The 22,398-nt window shown below is 44.5% G+C and overlaps 1 protein-coding gene across 1 annotated transcript in view; it reads right to left on the reverse strand.

Annotated features, from left to right (window-relative positions):
* EGFLAM (EGF like, fibronectin type III and laminin G domains) overlaps nucleotides 1–22,398 on the reverse strand; it is a 125,691-nt gene that overhangs the window by 89,405 nt on the left and 13,888 nt on the right. The window contains exons 2-4 of the mRNA XM_006139475.4: nucleotides 8,692–8,801; nucleotides 3,365–3,448; nucleotides 1,562–1,588 (exon numbers count right to left, since the gene is read on the reverse strand). Of these exons, the coding sequence (XP_006139537.3) occupies nucleotides 1,562–1,588; nucleotides 3,365–3,448; nucleotides 8,692–8,801 (221 nt within the window). The remainder of the gene's footprint in view (nucleotides 1–1,561; nucleotides 1,589–3,364; nucleotides 3,449–8,691; nucleotides 8,802–22,398) is intronic.

Consider the following 22,398-nt stretch of genomic DNA (forward strand, 5'->3'; position numbering starts at 1 on the left):
TGCTATGAGGGCTGGGGGACTGGACTTGATGACCTCTCCAGTTCCAATGTTCTATGATTCTATGTAAATAGTCCTCCTAAACTCAATTGTAAAAGAGCCTTATGAGGTGCCCTTATACTGTATTTCTATGTTTGATGTGTCCTGTTATTTATATGTTCCATGACGTAAAGAAATAATACAACCAGATATAATACATGCTATCCATTCTGATCATGCTTATAATTACAGACTGTTCTCAGTTACAGCAGCATAGATCAAGAAGGAGCTCTATTAAAGTCTGTGGAATCATATCATTGTAAATTAGAGGAGAAATGGACTCTTTGTCTAAAAAGACAAATCATGCAAGCCTTGACCACAGTGTTATTGCAGATTTTTGTTGACTTTGGTATGAGTCTAACAGAAAGTATTTCAGCAAGAATGTCTGAGCTCAACAACATTTCCTGGGGATTAATGACCAGCTGCAAGCTGATTAATCCCAGCAAGTCATTAATTCTCTAAGAAATGGACCATCTGAAGTTATCTAATCTAGAGATGAGTCAAACCTGGAACCTCAAATCTGAAACCCTTTCAAAATCTTCCAATCTAAACCCAAACCTACAGTTTTGTTGGATCAGATCCAAAGCTAGAAGGAGCCAATTTTCCCTCCTCTGGTTTAGACACATCCTAAACATCTCCTAAGGACAGTTATTCTCCCAAGATATAGCAAAATTTCCATTAATACAGATAGTGAAAACCTCATTAAATCCATTGATATCACATTATTACCACCATTTCTAGCCAAGATCAATTTGCAAGAATCTGTCAATTTTGTCTCCAAGCCTATAACCTTTTCCTGATTCAGTCTCAAACCTAAGCCCTTCCTACATGAACATTAGCCCATCTCTAAAATGGAACCCTTTACAATTATTTGTATGGGAAGAAGGATGGTCTATTGCACTAAGCACAGGCCTGGAAATAATTCACCAGCAGCAAAGACATAAAAGGGGGTTTATTTTTCTATACAACATTGTCTTTCCTCCCATACTTTCCTCCTTTTTGTGAGCTCTCTCTGACTCCCTTATTTTTGTGTCCTATCTTCATTTTAGCTCAGTCCAAATCTGCTCTTTCTGTCTCTTCTCACACATCCTTATTGCTCTGTTCTTCCTTTCTATCGACATGGTATTTCCCCCTCCCACTCTCTCCCTTTTGTCTGACTGCTTAGTCCTCCCACACCGGCTGACAACTCAGCTCTCCTGTGGCCCTCACTGCCTGGATCATTCTTATCTATTGATCTCCTCTAACTTCAGCATGGCAGTCTTATGTGGTTTGGATAATTATTGTAGAAGATTATCCATCTCTAAAATGGAGATCATCATAACGCTTTTTTACCTATCTGCTCTGATATTTGTTAATGTGTATGTGGCACTTTGAGTATGAAAAGCCCTATTTAAGTGCTAAATCGTATAATTATTTTAGTAGATTAGGGAGCATTTTAGTGCACTGTATATGAATCAGTGGAAAGGGAGGTTCTAAAATGTTCAGTCTTATTTTGGCTCATAGCTGTGACAGTTTTGCTACTTACAAAAATTGCTTGTCCGTCAAGTTGATCCTGTGGAGAAAAAAGCAGAATGGGACTGGTTAACAAAGTAGCATACCTAAAGTTGGTGGCAAATCATAAGAAATGGGTCAGCATAGCAAGATATGACCAATATATAGAGCAGATGGGACATGTGATTCCCAGCTCAAGCAGATATGCATGCGTTGGGTCAGCTTGAACTAGTAATGCCTAAAAATAGCAGAGTGAGCACAGCTATGTGAGTAACAGCTCAGGCTTGCTGCCCACATACAATCCTTGTGTAGGTACTCAGGTGCCTAGCTTGGGACATCGCAGCTACACTGCTATTTGCAAGTGCTAGCTCATGTACATCTTTCTGAGCTGAGAATTACACCTACCAGCTGCTGTGTAGACATATCCAATGAGCACTATTGTCAACAGAAATACTTTTAGGATAAAGCAAGTGAGGAACACAAGTGGGGCAAAAAACAGTCTAGCAAAATAATAATTACTCATGACAATAAGATCCTTCCTTTAGCATGATCCTGTGAAAAAGCCATGAGTAGCCAAAGAAAGTGAGTATAGGGCAACAGGAAAGCCAGGACGCTACTCTTCCCCCTTCTTCATTCCATCCCTTTCTTTTGAAGAGGATTGCTAATGCTCACCAGGTTCACCAGCATGCCCTTCAAAAAGAGAAAGAAATCTCCCCTGTGCCAATAAATATTTGAATTTGATGCTATTATCTCTGTGCCAATTTCTAGCCTGTACACTGCTAGGAAACATTCCTAATTCAGCCACGTGAAGGAAAGAGGAAATGATCCAAAAGAAGGAAGGACACTGATTAGGAGAAGGGGAAAAGGTGGAGAAGAAGAATGAAAATATAAAAATGAAAAAAGGGATCAAGAGATAAGGAAAAGAAGAGACTAAATCAAAAGGGAAAGAAAATGGGTGGTGCGATAGAAAATATGAGATATTTTTGAAGAACAAAAAACCTTCCAACCCCAGGAAATCCATGGGAAGACAAGAACTTGCATGTCTATATTTTTTTTAAGGTAGGAGTTGTTAAAGCTCACAATTAAACTTTTAATCTCAAATTGTCAATGGGCAGCCTTACTTGAAAACACAGGAATGGCCAAAAATTCAACTCTTCTCAGACATTTACCACGATGGCACAACATTGCCCATCTGGGTGTTTAGAAAGCTGACCGGAGGCATGCAATTGCTCTTCCATTTTTGCATGCATAAATGAACTGTTCCCAATTGAAAAAGTAAACTTGATATCAAAAGTAATATTTAAAAGAAATGTTGCAGGTAATTGCTATTAAAACCCATGGCAAGTCCCAACACTTGAGAGTAAAAAACTAGCAGGAGAATGAGGTAAAAAAATCATCTCTCAGACTTCTGATTACATTACACCAGTGTGCTATGATTTCCTCTTTGCCCAACAGCCCCTGTGGAATTGAAGCTGGTGTGTAGTTCACACAGCCAAAGAAAATAACAAGTTGTCCTGTAGCATCTTAGAAACTAACAAATACATATAATATCATGAGTTTTCATGGGCAACACCCACTTCCTCAGATGATTTGCTCACAAAAGCTCATGATACTTTATAATTGTTTTGTAATTCTCTAAGATGCTACAGGACTACGGTTTTTTTTAAGTTACAGACTAAAACGGCTACCCCTCTGAGACTTTTAAACAGCCAAAGAAGTTGGAGTTCCTGGTTCCTATTACAGAAGTACCACCAATTATTAGAAAATGCCAAATGTAAGTTTCTTAAAATTCCAGAAGCTCTGACCATTCTGACACTGTATAAAGCAAGATACTCACCATACTCAGCATATCCAGACTAAGGGGGACATCATGTGAAAGCTGTTTTACTGGTTTATCTGCCTCAACCTCTGAATAAAACACCTTGAAGACATGTAGTTAAGTCAGTTAAAGCAGTGATACAAATGTTTAAGAATAATAAGCAAATGAGCATCATGTCACTTACACTGACTGCGTATATGCCCCCAGCCCATCCACAAACACATAGAGAATTAATATATAGTGACATAGCCTTCTGACTTACCAGAGCTTGTCTAAACACCAAAATGAAATAATGTATAACTTGTTAACTGATCCAATGTTAGACACAACACAACTGAGCACTTAGTTGTAGAAATGAACTGTTATATTTAACGCTGTATCAGAGTGGACCCTAAGGTTAACCATTCTCAGCTGATACAACACTCCCTGTCTAAATTGATCATTTAACCTTGCATTTACCATGTGTGTTTTAACATGTGTCATATCCCAGTACAGACAAGATTAATTGACATTCAGTGATCTTCGTGATACAGTAAAATGCAGTTGATAAATTCAAGAAATGCAGCCTGAAATAGGTAGGTTGAATTCCCACGGAAATTTCTGTGCTGCATTTAGCAATGACATGAATTGCACTGTAAGTTATACATCACAGACAGGCTCCTCAACTGTGTAAACCCATTGACTATCTGGCTCCTGTTTTGTGTAAATTGATAAATAAAACTGGTAGAAGTTGCAAAGCAGTGTAATTTTTTACCCCTGGACAGCCATGTAATCTTTCCGTAGCTCTATTCTCCATATATAAAATGGAAATGATCCCTTTTTTGTACTGTTTGGCCAGTTTATTTAGTTACAAGCTCTTCAGAGTTGGTATCATCTCTTTCTTATGTCTGTTCATGCATTCTGAGATTTTAAGTCCTGAAGGGATCATACAAGTCTGACCTCCTATATAACACAGGCCAGAGAATTTCACCTCTGTATTAAGCCCAATAACTTATGTTTGGCTAAAGCACATCTTACAGGTAGCATCCAATTTCAATTTGGAGACATAAAAAATGGAAAGTACAACTCTTCCCTTGGTAGTTTGCTCCAATGCTTCATCACCCTCCTTGTTAAAAATTTCTAATTGGAATTTGCCTGACATCAATGACAAACAATTGATTCTTGTTATACCTTTCTCCACTAAATTAAATAACTTTTTAGTACAAGTTATTTTTTCTCCTTGTTGCTCTTTACTGCACCCACTCTAAGTGTTTAGCATCTTTTGTATAATGTGGACACCAGAAGTGGATGCTGACATTATAATACCAGGCTTGCCAATGCTGTATGTATCACAGAATCATGGAATACTAGGACTGGAAGGGACCTCGAGAGGTCATCGAGTCCAGTCCCCTGCCCCCATGGCAGGACCAAATACTGTCAAGACCATCCCTGATAGACATTTATCTAACCTACTCTTAAATATCTCCAGAGACGGGGATTCCACAACCTCCCTAGACAATTTATTCCAGTGTTTAACTACCCTGACAGTTAGGAACTTTTTCCTAATGTCCAACCTAAACCTCTCTTGCTGCAGTTTAAGCCCATTGCTTCTTGTTCTATCCTCAGAGGCCAAGATGAACAAGTTTTCTCTCTCCTCCTTATGACACCCTTTTAGATACCTGAAAACGGCTATCATGTCCCCCCGCAGTCTTCTCTTTTCTAAACTAAACAAACCCAATTCTTTCAGCCTTCCCTCATAGGTCATGTTCTCTAGACCTTTAATCATTCTTGTTGCTCTTCTCTAGACCCTATCCAATTTCTCCACATCTTCCTTGAAATGCGATGCCCAGAACTGGGCACAATACTCCAACTGAGGCCTAACCAGCACAGAGTAGAGCGGAAGAATGACTTCTCGTGTCTTGCTCACAACACATCTGTTAATGCATCCCAGAATCATGTTTGCTTTTTTTGCAACAGCATCACACTGCTGACTCATATTCAGCTTGTGGTCCACTATAACCCACAGATCACTTTCTGCCATACTCCTTCCTAGACAGTCGCTTCCCATTCTGTATGTGTGAAACTGATTGTTCCTTTCTAAGTGGAGCACTTTACATTTGTCTTTATTAAACTTCATCCTGTTTACCTCCGACCATTTCTCCAATTTGTCCAGATCATTTTGATTTATGACAGTACCCTCAAGAGCAGTCGCAACCCCTCCCAGTTTGGTATCATCTGCAAACTTAATAAGCATATTTTCTATGCCAATATCTAAATCGTTGATGAAGATATTGAACAGAGACGGTCCCAAAACAGACCCTTGCGGAACCCCACTTGTTATACCTTTCCAGCAGGATTGTGAACCATTAATAACTACTCTCTGAGTATGGTTATCCAGCCAGTTATGCACCCACCTTATAGTAGCCCCATCTAAGTTGTATTTGCCTAGTTTATTGATAAGAATATCATATGAGGCTGTATCAAACGCCTTACTAAAGTCTAGGTTTAGTACCACATCCACCGCTTCTCCCTTATCCACAAGACTCGTTATCCTATTAAAGAAAGCTATCGGATTGGTTTGACATGATTTATTCTTTACAAATCCATGCTGGCTGTTCCCTATCACCTTGCCACCTTCCAAGTGTTTACAGATGAATTCCTTAATTACGTGCTCCATTATCTTCCCTGGCACAGGAGTTAAACTAACTGATCTGTAGTTTCCTGGGTTGTTCTTAATTCCCTTTTTATAAATGGGCACTATATTTGCCCTTTTCCAGTCTTCTGGAATCTCTCCGGTCTCCCATGATTTTCCGAAGATGATAGCTAGAGGCTCAGATACCTCCTCTATCAGCTCCTTGAGTATTCTAGGATGCATTTAATCAGGCCCCGCTGACTTGCAGGCATCTAACTTTTCTAGGTGATTTTTAACTTCTTTTTTTTATTTTATCTTCTAAACCTCCTCCCTTCCCACTAGCATTCACTAAGTTAGGCATTCATTCAGACTTCTCGGTGAAGATCAAAACACAGAAGTCATTAGGCATCTCTGCTATTTCCAAGTTTCCTGTTACTGTTTTTCCCTCCTCACTGACCAGTGGGCCTACCCTGTCCTTGGTCTTCCTCTTGCTTCTAATGTATTTATAAAAAGTCTTCTTGTTTCACTTTATTCCCGTAGCTAGTTTGAGCTCATTTTGTGCCTTTGCCTTTCTAATCTTGCCCCTGCATTCCTGTGTTGTTTGCCTATATTCATTCTTTGTAATTTGTCCTACTTTCCATTTTTATATGACTCCTTTTTTCTTTTTAGATCATGCAAGATCTCATGGTCATAAAATTCCTTTATGTAGACATAAAACTCCTTATATTTCTATTCATTGCTCCCCTGTTTATACATCTAAGGATGTACCAAACTTAGTACAGTGCCTTGCTCAATTATTGTTATTATTAGTCATGATTTGTATCTGGGAGCTACTATAATACAAATAATTCAGTAATAATAAAAACAATTCAGTAGATGTGCAAGACAAGTGTAACATACAAATAAGAGAGGAAAAGACAGAGCACAGAGGTGTAAGATGAAACAACCCCTCACTGCTGCAACTAAAATCAGTACCTGAAAAGGCCAAATATTTTCTGTCATAACTTTTTTTCCCCATTGAAACCTGAGTTTTTCATTAAATGGACATCTTTCATTAAATTCATCCCTTGAAATTTAATTTTTACACTGAAAATTTGCATTTTGATTTTTGGAGGAAAAACAAAATATTTTTGACCAGCTCTGATCTACACCATCCCCCATACTCTCAGTTCACCCCTGGCAAAATCAGCTCCTGTTTACTTCAGTTTAAGGGATAAATATGGATTCTACAGAATACAAAATTATTTCCATTTTCATTTGTACTGTATACAAGTGAATGTCAGACTGGTGCAAAGTTACACTGCTTTGCTTTGCCACCTACACCTGTTTTATCAACAACTTACTGCAGCACAGAATCCTAGAACAACAGGGCTGAAAGACACCTTGAAAAGTCATCTAGTCCAAGCTCCTGGGTTGTGTCAAGGTCAACTGTACCTAGATCATCTCTGGTAGGTATTTGTCCAACCTATTCTTAAAGATGGAGCTTCCACAACATCCCTTGATAATAACCTAAATCATTACTTAACTATCCTTATGGTGAGAAATATTTTCCTACTATCAAACCTCAATCTCCCTGGCTGTAGATTAAGCCCATTACTTCAGGATCTACCTTCCTCTTTATGACAGCCCTTAACATATTAACACTGTTACCAGGTTCCCCCTCAGTCTTCTTTTCTCAAGACTGAACAGGCCAAGTTTTTAACCTTTCCTTATTTTTATCAATCACTACTGAATTTTACTGTCTGTTGTTAGAGCAGTGAACTGGAAATCAGGGTAGCTGGGTTCTATTCCCCCCTTTGGTACTGAATCACTCTGTGAACTTGTGAAAGCTGTTTAAATTTTTCAGAGCAAATTCATCGTTTGAGGGTGGAGAATTGACACAAAGCCTTTTGTGATATTTAAGACTCACACTGGGAAACTGACAAGCTGCATATCTGTGTAATGCAGAGGTACGCAATAAGCAGCCCATGGGCTACGCAATTTGCTGAGGTTAGTCCCTGGAAGGCCACCAGACACTTTTTTTTACCTGCGTGTCTGCAGGTAATGCGGCTCACAGATCCCATTGGCTGCTCGCAGCCAATGGGAGCTGCGGGAAGAGTGCACTGCATATGAATGATGGAGCTAATCTCCTTGTTGATTCATGCAGGACTAATGCAGGTTATTTTAGACATGGCCAGAGTTGGGACATCGGCTTCACATTTATGCAAATATAGTGGCCCCACAGTCTAGCACAATTAGCATGGAAGAACTGTGGGTGATATTTTAGTGCATAGGCTGGAGTAAAATTCATGAAGGCGGAGTGCAGAGTAACAGCTCTACATCACGGCCCAAATACTCAGGCTTGAGGAAGTCAGAATAAATTTCACTCTGTTTTTTTTAAAAAAGCATAATATTTACTCTACTCCCTCCTATTAGAGTGTTCTCTATTTTATTGAGATTCTTGGATGAAAGTCACATGAGAAATGTAAATTATTTTGAATTATATACTTCCTGTATTCCCATCATAGCTTGATTCTAAAACATAAATGCTTATTATCTGTGCTCTTGGTTCCAAGTCAGCTTTTCACTGAACTCTTTCTATACAGCTCTCGTGTGTGGCACTGAATCTGGGATCCAAAGTACTCTCTTTGCTCTCCCTTACTGTTTGCACTTTCCTTGAGGGTGATGCATAGGACTATATGGCCTATTTGGAACCGGTGTTCTATATTTCTCAGAAAAATAAAGGTTTACTTACAGTGTATCCCGTGATGGTACTTGCATGCTGCCTTGGCATTCTCCATTGTATGCTGAAAGCTGTACAGTTCAGTGAATCCACCAGTATATCTAGAGGAGGCCCCAGTCTATCTGCCTCAAAGCAAAATGATATTGTGTAAGAAGTTTCAGGAAATAAAATTCCATTGCCCATAATCAGCTGAAGGGCATATGTTTGAAGAAGCATACGTGTGCTGCCCTACTCTGTAAAACCTTCAAAAATCAGACTGATCTAATTATTAAACAGCTAGATTCTGCCACTCTCACTCCTGTTGAGTAGCTTCTTGCTATGCCTACCTACTCATCCTGACAAGTGGAGCAGAATCTGACCCAGCATTAATTTGGGTCAATCTATCAACTATCAAAGTGCATTTTCTTCTCTTTTCATTGTATTTGCAACTACTTCAGCACACCTGTTAATCTACTTAAAATTAGTGGTGCAGAGATGAGAGGAAAATTCCCAGGAATCCATGCCCCTAGCTACATGCCTGAAACCATAAAGAGCATGTGAAGAAAGGGACATGGGTGAGAATTTACCTTCTCTGTAACTAGAGTAATTCTATGGTGAAACACTAATTTAATTACTCTTCACCACTTGGGTTAAATGATTCCTTAATTTATTTCATAATTTTTGTAAACATTTCTTTGATGGTCTTGCCAAAAAAATAGCTTGCAATTATCTGAGGGAGGTTATTAGCTTTAATAACAAAGACACTTTATCTGGTAAAATAATAAGGATCACAAGTCAACTACTATAGTAAATTGAATAAGCACTGACAAGAAACTCTGTCATCCTGACTCAAACTGCAAGGATCATGAAGCACTGAGCAAGCGCCTCTTGTAACTCTAATCCAAGTACCAACCGGGTAGTGAGCTCTGCAAGCAAAACAAAAGATGTAGGTCTTTATATGTACGCATGCACATGTTCGGGCAAATGCAATGAGCTCCATTTACCTAGAGAAAAGACAATGATAGCAAATGCTACCATCCTGGGTGAAGGAATTTTAGCACTCATTGTCTATGAAACCTTAACATAGAACACTACAACTCAGGACCCCAAACTCACAGATCACAAATCCATTGAAATCATTAGGATGTTTGACTAGGAAGTATGGAATCAAACACAAGATTTTTAATAAAAATTCTATAAGTAGCCAGACTAGGAGTGCCAACTATCTAACTGCACAAAACCAACCCACCTGCCCCTTCTCCGAGGCCCCACCTCTGCTCTACCCCCTCTTGTTCATTCCCTCCTCACTCCGACACTTACTCTCCATTACTTTCCCTCACTTTTCACAGAGTTGGGGCAGTGGGTTGGGGTGCAGAATGGGGGATGAGGGCTCCATAGGGGGTGCAGGCTCTGGGATGGAGTAGGTAATGAGTGGTTTGGATTGCAGAGGGGGCTCTGCACTGGGTCAGAGGAGTAAGATGTGGGAGAGTTGTGGGGTGTAGGGTCCCAGCAGCGCATACTACTGCTCCTAGGAAGAAACAACCAGATCCCTGCAGCCCCTAGGCACAAGGAGGCTCCTTGTGCTGTCTTTGAGCCTATAGGTGTTGCCTCTGTAGCTCCCATTGGTCGCAGTTCCTGGCCAATGGGAGCTTTGGAGATAGAACTCTGCGCTGCCCCTGCCCTTGAGTGCTATCTTCACAGCTCCCATTGGCTGGGAGTCATAACCAATGGAAGCTATGGGGACAGTGCCTGCAGCCAGGACAGTGAGCAGACAGAGCCTCCTTGTGCTTAGGGATCACAGGGACCTGGCGGCTGCTTCTGGGGCCATGTGGAACCAAGACAGATAGGGAGCTTGCCTTAACCCCAGGCCTCTACTGTGCCACTGACATGTCTTTTAATGGTCTGGTCAGCATTGCCAACCAGAGCTCCGGGGTCCTTCTTCAGCCAAGATTTCCAATTGAAAACTGGATGCCTGGCAACCTTAAGGCAAACAATCAGTGCTCTTGGAACCAAAAAACACATGGTAAAGGCACTTCATAAACAAGCATAACAAAGAATTGATGAAAAACTGCTGGTGAAAAAATATTTCTATAGCAACTTTTATTTCCTTCATGGCAGCAATTTTATTATATGTAATGTTTTTGTGACCTTAGCTATCATAAATGACAGGAAAGGCTAAGAAAACCTGATTTTTTTCAAGTAGTTCTAGCAAAATATCATGTAAAATCAAGTTATTTTAAAGGTCATTTTTAGATGTAAGACAAACCTAAATCAGATTTACAGTTGTCATTTCCACCAACTTAATTTAATTGAAGGTAAATATAAAACTTAACACCTTCTATACACTCACCAGAATTGATCAGCAAAGATACTTTAGGAGAGAAGCTAAAACAAGAGTACAGCTGACATTTAGGTCTTTTAAGAAGTTACTCTTCAACATTCCACTACTAGGAAGCTTTTGGTTTTATGCTTTTTTATTTTATTTGATAGGCAGTTGAGGTGAGAAGACTGCCACTTATGATAATCATGTAAGTTTCACTGTTTATGTTGTCTATCCATTTTTTATCTGCTACTGGCTATGGTGGCTAAAAGCTAGGCAAAGCCACAATAATACAAACAGAAAGATTTAAGAGAGCGGCTGGTAAATCGATTTCTGTCTCATTGTACAAATTGTACTTCTGAACATTGTTGTTAACTCTGAAGTCCTTATTCAAAACAAAATTCTCATTGATTTCCATGGAAGTTTTGTCAGATTAAAAGCTGTGTAAGGACTACATTAATTGGACTCCTTTTGAATAATTATGTCCTTTTGTTGTCATTGTGAGGAAGAAAACACACCTCAGGAGGAGGAACAGAACTTGTTTTGTGTTAAAGAGTTCTATTTCCCAGACACTCCAAGACACTTGCTTATCCAATTGCATTGGTGACTAAATTTTGTGCAGCACTCAAATACAAGATGGACCTCCCAGGATGACTGGTCCTGGATGAGGGATTTTGCTGTACTATATCTGCTCCCCCTGCTACCAGCCATTCCCCCCTGGGCATCTTACAAAACTTTCCTTACATGAGTAGCCCTTACTCACAAAAGAAACTGCATAGGAACATTCAAAAGAGTAAACGTTTACATAATATAACCTTTAGGAAATGGAAACGTTGAGCCAGATTCTCATCCCCACTCCACTTCTTGTGAACTGCTCAAACAGCGCTGGCTCCTTTCTTTGGACCCTGTGACCCTCACTTCCATCTCCCTTCGCAGGTGCTAGAGAACTAGAGATGCGAGGGTGGTTCCCATTATATACAGGATTTACAATTTGAGTCCATGGATCACAGCATGTTCACCATGCAATTATTCCAGCGTTCCTGTCCCCATCTTATCATTTGTTATCCCTTGACTTTACTTGAGCCCTGGATTCAGGGTCTCCTCCGCTTAGGCTGTCCACCCCTGGGAATGTAATGGGAATCCAAGCAAGCAGCACAAAGGGAATGGAAACCTCCTGCAATTCCCTCACTGGGTATGCCACCAGCATGATACACTGGAGACTCCCTCCCTGCAGCCCCAGAAGGGATGGATGGAAACTCTAGCTACTTCCCACTGGCATATGAGTTCTAGTACGGAGAATGTAGCCAGCTGGTGCAGTTTACCAGTTTACCTTCTAGTCCATTTTACCAACTCTCTCTTCTGTCCTGCATTAAGGATCATCAGCTTGACACATATTAAAGTTCTGATACACAAGAACAAGAAAACCTTACAACCCCTTTGGAAATAAAACAGCAAGAATTTCAGAAAAAAACTAAAGTTATTGGAAACAATAACGATACTACTCCGTTAGCTCTTTACAGATAGAATGTGCTTCTTGAATTTTAACTAATCACCACAATAGATGAATGAGGTAAATCAGAATTGGAACTATGTAAATAATAGAGTGAAAATGTACAGGCAGTCCCCGGGTTACGTACAAGATAGGGACTGTAGGTTTGTTCTTAAGTTGAATCTGTATGTAAGTCGGAACTGGCGTCCAGATTCAGCCGCTGCTGAAACTGATCAGTTTCAACAGCGGCTGAATCTGGACGCCAGTTCTGACTTACATACAGATTCAACTTAAGAACCCCAGACATCCCCAAGTCAGCTGCTGCTGAAACTGATCGGCGACTGATTCCAGGAAGCCCGGGGCAGGGGCTTCCTGTAGTCAGCCACTGGTCAGTTTCAGCAGCGGCTGACTTGGGGACGCCTGGGGCAGAGCAGCTGGGGTGCTGCTGGGTTGGTCCCGTAGCGCCCAGAGCGGCGCTACGGGACCAACCGGAAGCGCCCCAGCTACTGTACCACAGGCGTCCGGAGCAAAGCCGCGGAGCACGGGGGCAGCGGGACAGCCCAGACTCGCCGTGGCTGTCCTGCTGCCCTCGGGCTCCGCGGCTTTGCTCTGCTTTGCTCCCCCTCTCCCTGGTCTGCAGACCAGGGGGACGGGGAGAAAAGCGGCAGAACACGCGGGCAGCGGACAGCCCAGACGTGTCTGGGCTGTCCGCTGCCCGCCTGCTCCGCGGCTTTGCTCTGCTTTGCTCCCCTTCTCCCTGGCCTGCAGACCAGGGAGACGGGGAGCAAAGCAGAGTAAAGCCGCGGAGCACGCGGGCAGCGGACAGCCCAGACACGTCTGGGCTGTCCGCTGCCCGCGTGTTCCACAGCTTTGCTCCCCGTCCCCCTGATCTGCAAATCAGGGAGACGGGGAGCAAAGCAGAGCAAAGCCGCGGAGCACACGTGCTCCGCCGCTTTACTTCCTCTCCCTGGTCTGCTGGAGACCAGGGAGACGGGCCCCGTTCGTAACTGCGGATCCGACGTAAGTTGGATATGCGTAACTCGGGGACTGCCTGTATGCCATAAACATTTTTTAGAATTTGTAAACCAATTCAGTTTGTATTTTTGTCCCTCTTATGCTTGTTTTTGGATGTTCTACCAAACAAGTTTTCTGGAAGGAATAGATACAGAAACAATAAATTTTAAGCAATTTTGAAAAATATCCCTGGAAAGAGTATTTAAAATTCATAATTATAACTATGCTGCAGATCAGTAACATTGATTGCAGAAATTAACTAGTACATTTGAAAAAAGTCATGATGTGTTGCAGACAAAGAGAGGCAAAACTGTTTAACAAAAGACCCATGACTAATTATTTACCCAGGAACCCTACACTTTATGAGTAACTTCAGTTTGCAGATGATAAAACAGATGGAGAACTACATTTAAAACTTAAGTTGACATAGCTAATGCACTTATGGATGTGAAAAATCCATACCCCCTGATTGAGCACTGCAACTATGCTGGCCTTTAGCCTCGGTGTAGATGCAGACAGGGTTGCCAAATTTTTCATTCCTCAAAACCAAACACCTTTTCCCCACCCCTTCCTTAAGGTCCTGCACTGTCTGAGATCTCACCCCTGCTCACTCCTCCCCTCTCCTTCTGTTGCTTGTGCTCTCACACCCTCACTCAGCTCACTCATTTTCACTGGGCTGAGGCAGAGGGTTGGTGAGGAAGGGTGGGTGGGGTGTGGGGTGGGGGCTCTGGAATAGGGCTAGTGCTAAGGGATTCAGGGTGCAGCTGGGGCTAAAGGGTATGGAGTATGAGAGGGTGCTCTGGGCTGAGGCAGAGGGCTGGGACGTGGAAGAGACTACAGACTCTGGAGTAGGGTTGGGGATTAGGCATTTGGGGTACAGGAGGGGACCCTAGGCTGGGATCAAGGGGTTTAGAGTGTGGGAGCGGGTACAGACTCTGAATGGGGAGGGGTGAGTTTTGGTCTGGGGCCATAAATGATTCACATAATCACAAGAAACTTCCTGAAACAGAGCATGCCAGGAGTTTCCCTTTGTCCCCCAGGATACTTAGTAAATCACAGGAGGAGGACAAGAACATAGGTAAAAGTTTGCAAAAAAGTTTCCACTAGCTCTAAATCTAGTTCCACTGAAGTCGTGTTAAAGCTAGTGGGAATCACAATGTAAAAAAGGCATTTGTGGCTAGGACTGTTTTGCATCACTATTTTAATTTTGGTTGCTTTGCAGAAATCATGTTCAAGATGGTGTTTGAATCAGGGGCTGTGTCTACATTGGCATGATTTTGCGCAAAAGCAATTGCTTTTGCGCAAAAACATACTGCCTGTCTACACTGGCGGGGAGTTCTTGTGCAAGAACACTGACATTCTAATATATGAAATCAGTGCTTCTTGCACAAGAACTATGATGCTTCCGCTCAGGAAAAAGCCCTCTTGTGCAACTGTTCTTGCACAAGAGGCCAGTGTAGACAGGCAACATGAATTTCTCGCGCAAGAAAGCCTGATGGCTAAAATGGCCATCGGAGCTTTCTTGCGCAAGAGAGCGTCTACACTGGCACGGATGCTTTTGTGCAAAAGCACATCTCTTGCGCAAAAGCACATGCCAGTGTAGACGCTCTCTTGCACAAATACTTTAACGCAAAAACTCTTGCATTAAAAGTATTTGCGCAAAATCTTGCCAGTGTAGACGTAGCCAGGGTGTGTGGAGGGCGTAAGGACTCCATCTGGGGGTGAGGTCAGTGGGTTGGGGCCAGTGATGAGGGGCTTGGGGTGCAGGACTGTGGGAAGGAACTCTGACTTGAAGGAAATCTGTCTTTGGGATGTGGGAGTGGGTATGGGCACTGGACTAGGGGTTCAGGCTCTCGGGTGGGGTTGGGTTGAGGGGTTTGGGATACAGGAGTGTAGGGGGGCTCTGGGCTGAGGCATGGAGTGCGTATGGGTTCTGGGCTGGGGGTGCAGGCTCAGGGGTAGGGGCCAGGTTCAGAGGCTGGTGATGCAGGCTCCAAGAGGGAGTTTGGGTTTGGAAGGAGACTCATCACTGGGGGTTGGGGCAAAGGAAGGGTTGTAGGCTGTGGGAGAGAGTTTGCGCACAGTAGGGGGTTCCAAGCTGGGGCAGGTAGTTGGGGTATGGAAGGGGCTGCGAGATCCAGAAGGCGATTTGGTGTGGGGGGAGGGCTCAGGGTTGGGGCAAAAAGTTGGGGTCTAGAGAGCAGGCTCTGGGCAATGCTCACCTTGGGCAACTCCCTTCAAGTGGCAACTTTCCCCTGGCCCCTAGGCAGAGGCACAGCCAGGAGGCTCCGCACACTTTCACCACCCACAGATACTGCCCCCACAACCTTCATTGGCCCAGGAATGGTGTCTCTGGCCTCTGATTGTCAGAGGCTGGAGATGGATGGCACGAGACAAATTGGTTGATCATTGTCTTCGGTCCACCCCCCTCTGCGGCACTTGGTGCTGGCCACTGTCGGCAGACAGGCTACCAGGCTAGATGGACCTTTGGTCCGACCCAATACGGCCATTCTTATGTTCTTATGTTGACTCTCTAGCCCACATTGAGCCATGATGGCTCCGTGGTGACTTCACTAATCTAGTACCTGAGCTACTGAGATTAAAGTTAGCTCAGATATGTCAACTTGAGCTGCAATCATGGCCTGTGTTTGCAGCCTACACATAAGCTAAAGCTGTGGTTATCTCTTGCACAGATGCGGGAAGGCAGATGGAAAGCATGCTCCCTTCTCTTGGACCAGCCACAAACTGAGGATATGTCTACATATCAAAGTTAATTCAAAATAACAGTCATTATTTCAAATTCATTTAATAGTGTCTACACAGGCAAACCACTATTTCAAATTAAATTCTAAATAGGGGGGCACTTAATTCGAATTTGGTAAACCTCATTCTATGAGGAGTAACACCAAACTCAAATTAGCTAATTCGAAATAAGTGCTGTGTAGACACTTATTTTGAAACAAGCAAATTAGCCTGTCATAAGACGGGATTTTCAGGTCTCTCCTCCATGTCGGTCTTCTCTCCTGAGCCTCCGGTCTCTCTCTCTGTCTCTCTCTATCTCTCCTCCTCCTACTGCCTCCCCCCTATCTCTCAGATCTCCTCCCCCTTCTGTGTCTCTCTCCGTCTCTGTCTTCCTCTTCTCCCCCTCCTGCCTCTCACTCTCTCTCTGCTCTCCTCTGTCTTTGTCGGGGATGCATGCTCGTCCAGGCCCTGCCCCCAGGGTGAGTACATCACCGCCCCACTCCTCTTTACCTCCCGCCATGGAGCTCGGCTGACTTCTGCGCTGCTCAGCCACGCTGCCACGCGGGACAAGCGGCGCAAATTGCCTCTCTCTCTCTCTCTTCTCCTCCTACTGCCTCACCCTCTCTCTCTCTCTCAACTCTCGTCTGCCTCCTGCCTCTCTCTCCTTCTCTCTCTCTTTCTCTTCTCCTCCTCCCGCCTCTCACTCTGTTTCTCTTCTTCTCCTGCTGCTGCGTCTCTCTCACTTTCTCTCTCACTGTCCTCTGCCTCCTCTCCACTGTCCTCTGTTCTCCTCTCTGTCTCCTCTGCATCTTCTGTGTCTGCTCTACTTTCCTCCTTCTGAATCCGACACCCTTTCCTGATGTCAGAGACACACGCTCGTCCAGGACCAGCCCCCTGGCTGTTCCCTCTAGGCGGTGCTGTTGCCTCCCACCATGGCGCTCGGCTGACTTCTGCACTGCTCACCCGTGCTGCATGGGGAGCACAGACCCCAAACGGCTGCTTGCGCCACTTGCTCCTGCGCGGCGGCTCGGATGAGCAGTGCAGAAGTCAGCCAAGTGCAACAGTGGGAGGCAACAGAGCTGCCCAGAGGGAACAGCCAGCGTTTCAGCGTTACAGAGTCACAGACATTGGGCTACTATATATATGATAGGGGGCCTCCAGCCTTCCCAGGGTGCCCTGGTGGCCACTCCAGCCTCAAGTAAGAACACTCCTCTTCCTCCCCCACCCTTCCCAGAGCCCTTAAAGGGGTAAACTATGGCCACAGTGCCTGTGCCAGCTCCAAGCCTGCCGGCCCAGAGCCAGCAGTCACTGTTTCTGACCCAAAACATGACCCCAAAACATGAGCCAGAAAGCCACTGGCAGCCAGCGCTCCACCACTCCCCAGGAGCAGTCTGCCAGCTCCCAGGAGTCTGCCAGGGCCTGGAGAAGATGGACACCTTCCTGGTCCAGTGCAGAGATCAGGGTGGACCTTACTCAGGTTTGGGGGGGATGCCCCCAATGTCCATTATCTCCATACTAGATGGAGGAATGCAGCCGTCTATGGCAGGATAGCTGCCAGCCTGGCCACCAAAGGCCACATGCGATCCCAGGAGCAGGTTCGCATGAAAATCAAGGTGGTCTGGCAAGACCCCCAACCCTGAGCCCTGAGCTTCCCCTCCCCCTTCTTCTCCTTCCAACTCCCTTATCCCAGGTTTCCCCCTCCCCTCTCTCACCGTCTCTCCTCTTCTCTCCTGCCTCCTTTCCCCAGTCTCACCAGAGTTTCATCCCCCCACCCCCCGCCGGTTTTATTAAATAAAGAGAGTTTGTGTTCATGAAAATATGTGTATTTTATTTGACATCAGGAAGCGGAGTTGGGGGGAGAGGTAAGTGGAAGGATATGAGGGAGCAATGAGGAACAAGCCTCCAGTCGGGCAGACCAGGGAGGCTCTTAGGGTATGTCTACACTACAGAGTTAGTTCGAACTAACAGACGTTAGTTCGAACTAACTTTCATAGGCGCTACACTAGCGCTCCGCTAGTTCGAACTTAATTCGAACTAACGGAGCGCTTAGTTCGAACTAGGTAAACCTCATTTTACGAGGATTAAGCCTAGTTCGAACTAGCTAGTTCGAATTAAGGGGTGTGTAGCCCCTTAATTCGAACTAGTGGGAGGCTAGCCCTCCCCAGGTTTCCCTGGTGGCCACTCTGGCCAACACCAGGGAAACTCGTCTGCCCCCCTCCCGGCCCCGGACCCCTTAAAGGGGCACGGGCTGGCTACAGTGCCCGTGCCAGGTGCAAGCCTGCCAGCACCCAGCCAGCAGACCCTGCACCTGGCACGGCTCGAGCCAGCCACCCGATGCCCCCCAGTCCTCCCCCTCTTCCCGGGACCAGGCTGGCGGCTCCCGGGAGCTTGCCCGGGACCGCAAGAGGCGGGCACCCGCCTGGGCTAGTGCGGACATCATGGACTGATGCCCCACCCCGACCTGGTTCCAATCAGCCTTAAATCTGAATCAGTGTCCACTCAGTGTAGACGCTGTATTTTGAAATAGCAAAATGCTAATTCGAACTGCATTTTGTGTGTAGACCCATTAATTTGAATTAGCGTAATTCGAATTAACTATTTTGAATTAAGATAACTCGAATTAACACTGTAGTGTAGACATACCCTGACTCAAAGATTTACTGTAGTGATTATTGGAAAGAATCGAGTTTTAAAATCATGTTTTGAGACTCAGTATACTTATGATGTCTCTAGCACTCAAATCTATATCATTAAAGTAGCCAAGGATTCACTAAATTAAAATATATGAAGCCTGATCACAGACTCATTGAAATCAATGAAAAAAACTTTCATTGATTTCAGTGTGAACAGCAAAAGGTCCATCATTTGTAACAAAAATAAACAATGTCAGAGTTTTCTTTATTCAATTTCTGAACAAGGTTAACTAAACGGTGTGTTTAGATTGCATGACAAACCAACAAAGGTCAGGAACTCCAGAATAAAAAAAAGTGGCATCTTTTCAACACTTGGTCCAATTACCACTGCTGAGCAGTGTTGAGTAAGACAGCAGGAATCTCCCAAACACAACCATCAAAGGGTGATTGTGTCAGGACCACAGCAGACCAGTGACCAAAGAGATGTCTCTGCTGCCATTTTTTTGATGTCTAAAGCATTTAGAAAATGATGATAAGCACTATGCAGTTTCTCTTTTTCAGCACATGTACTGATAGACCTTTAGGTTAACTAATGAAAACAACAAAAGCTGAAATTGAGGCCCTGTATGTGGAACTGAGCAGGAGTGAAGGAGATGGAATTTACCCCCACCTCCCCACTCTGAGTCTGGAGCAGACCACAGTACAGTCCTCCTGTCCCTGACTAATCCAATCAACAGTCCAGAATGGAAGCTACTGCCCTTCTGTACCCTGTGTCAAAAGATTTACACAAGAGAAGAAAACAGTTCATTCTCCAAGATCCCCCCACATGCAGGGTATTCCATTAGGGATATAAAAGAATAGTCAGTTAGTCGATTACCCACATTCTTCTCCCCCACCACTCATGCTGCCTCTATATCAGGAGGCGGTACAGAGGCAAGACAGCTTAAAAGCCACAGTGCCACTTGTCACTCCATGCTGCTGCCTTTATCACAGGCAGCAGTTTGTGTGGACGCAGGGGGTAGAGGTGGGGGGACAGGAAAGCAGGAAAGGCTGCTCCCAGGGCTCTGCTCCTGAGGCACTGTCCCAGTGCCCCACTTCTTGGTCACTGGCCCTACTACCAGGGCCCCGCAGCTGGAGATCTGCTCTGAGGGTCCCAGCTGCTTGCCCTGTGCCCTCCCCCAGCTGTGGCCCTAGCCTTGGTCCCCTGTCCTCTGTCCAGGTCCCCCCTCCCAGAGACAGGGTCCAGCTGAGGGGGGAAGGTTGTGGACCAGATTAAGGGAGCTGGCTTTCAAGAACCCAACTATTGAACATGTTCCAGTGCCACTGCCTTCACGTGCCTCTTCTTTCCCTCACTGAGTGAGTTTCTCCAGCTTTACCTATGGAGGAAAAGGGCTCCAGCAGTGGGGAGTTGGCACAGCCTTTGTCTTCAATGGGGAAGGGTCCCAGCAGCAAGGAACTGGCAGCCTTTCCCTGCTGCCTCTCTAATGCCAGAGCCTTTCCCCACTGGGCGTGTCTTTTCCCACAGAAGGAAAGGCTCCAGCGTGGGAAGGCAGCAGGATACTACAGTGCTCAAGACAGCAGTGTAGACAAGCAGGCACAGCTTGGCAAGTAAAGAGCCTAGGGTGATGAGCTCTACATGCTACCTAAAGACATGGGCAATGCAGACATACCTAATTGGAATTAATGTAGAGGTAACAGCCATTCAACTGTACTTGAATCCCGAAAGAATGGCAATACTGGGTTCTTGTGGCATGCACAGAATATCTGTCTGGGGTACAAATAAGGTGTATATCACTGTGGTATTTATAGCCTGCGTAGGAGGTATAAGAGAGTTGTGATCTAGAACTTAAGCTAGAATACAAGACAAGGAGTCCCATAAAAATAAGCACACAGTGTCACAGTATTGATTCTGCCATGGTGTCCCACCTCTTGTGGCATCTTGGTTAGGGCCAGAAAAACACTCATACACAAGCTTAACTTTAAGCACCTGACATCATTTAAGCATGTCTTAAAGTCAAGTATACGCTTGCCCAGGGATACTTTCCTGAACTAAAGCCTAGCAGTGTATCCAAACAGGAATCCTGGCACTTAGAGCACGCACGTATAATGCAGGACAAGTTTCACTGCCAGCTCTAGCCTCTCTAAAGAATAGGGATGTTAGATATCAGGTAATTGAATAGTCATGTAACTGCATGACATTTTAGCAGTTACACAACTATTTGATAGTCCCTAGGGCGGGCCAGCAGCCAGTGTGCTCCTGCCTCCCACCTCCCCCAGTTGCCTCTATAGGAGGGAGCGAGGGGAGGGGCAGGTGGGTCCTCAGGATCTGGCACACCTGGGGAGCCTGCTTGTAAGCCAGCTCCCTGTGCATATCGACTCCAGCCTGCGCCCGCACACGCTGTGCTATTAAAGGCAGCTGCGTGGAGTTGTGCGGGGCAGGTGGATCCAGTGCTCGTGGGGAGCCTGCTTAAAGCCAGCACCTCATGGGCACCAGCTCCCACTCCTTCCCCCCTCCCCCGCTGCTTTGATATAGAGGCAGCAAGGGTGGGAAGTGTGTGTAGTCAATAAGCGTAGGCTTATCCATTAATAGTCAACTACACATTGACATCCCTACAAAATAGGGCAGAGAGCAAAGCTGTGGGAGCACAGAAGGGAGCAGACACTGCATGCACTTCAAGAGCAGTGCAGTGGCCAGGCTCTGCCGCCACTTCTCTGCACACGTTTTAGGTACAATGCCTGGAATCTCTCCTCGGGCCATGTGCTTCCTCACTGCCTCGAGCATATGACTGCAGCATCATGCCACAATCAGTCTCCTCTGTGATTTGTAATGAAGTGTTTCCTCTCCACCATGGTGAGCATTTATTTTTGTGTAACACAAGTTATGGGTATAAAACAAGTGGAAGTCACAAATATGCTATAACCAGCCATATATTAACTGGTAAAGAGGAATGTCCTCTCTGAAACTTAACTGCTTATTACTTGTTATTACCCCCTTTTATAATGGCTCTCGTAAACATAGGTGTAAGGAAAATATGTCATTCTGCAATCTTTTCCTCCTTCTAGCTAAGGTACAGTCGGGGCACCCATCACACAATATTTGTCACAATTGGCTGGAAGCACAGACTTTCCTGACACTGCAAATAGCTGATGATGCCCAAGGTGTAGAAATAAATGTTTATTTCAAGTTGTTGGAATCTGTAGTGAAAACAATTCAGCAATAAGATACATGACCTAGTGGGTATGTCAGAGGCAGAAAGCTGAAGACTTGTGTGATTTCAGTCATCTCATGCTTAAAGCAGACCTGATTCTTGCGCACTATTCCCTGGCAACACACAGTGTGAAGGATGTTACAACTACTATGAAATTAAGTGATAAGATATGAATAAAAATCAGACTTCTACATTCACTGAATATTCCTGCTATGGGTATGGCAGTGAGGATAACTATTGCTCATTGGCTTTGTAGTTATTACAGAAATCAAAGACCAAAGTACAACTTTACAATAGTGTATGGTGCCATTGTAATTGTTATAACTCCAAATA

This window comes from Pelodiscus sinensis, chromosome 6 (genome assembly GCF_052426305.1).
Source record: "Pelodiscus sinensis isolate ZL-2025 chromosome 6, ASM5242630v1, whole genome shotgun sequence".
Taxonomy (NCBI): Eukaryota; Metazoa; Chordata; order Testudines; family Trionychidae; genus Pelodiscus; species Pelodiscus sinensis.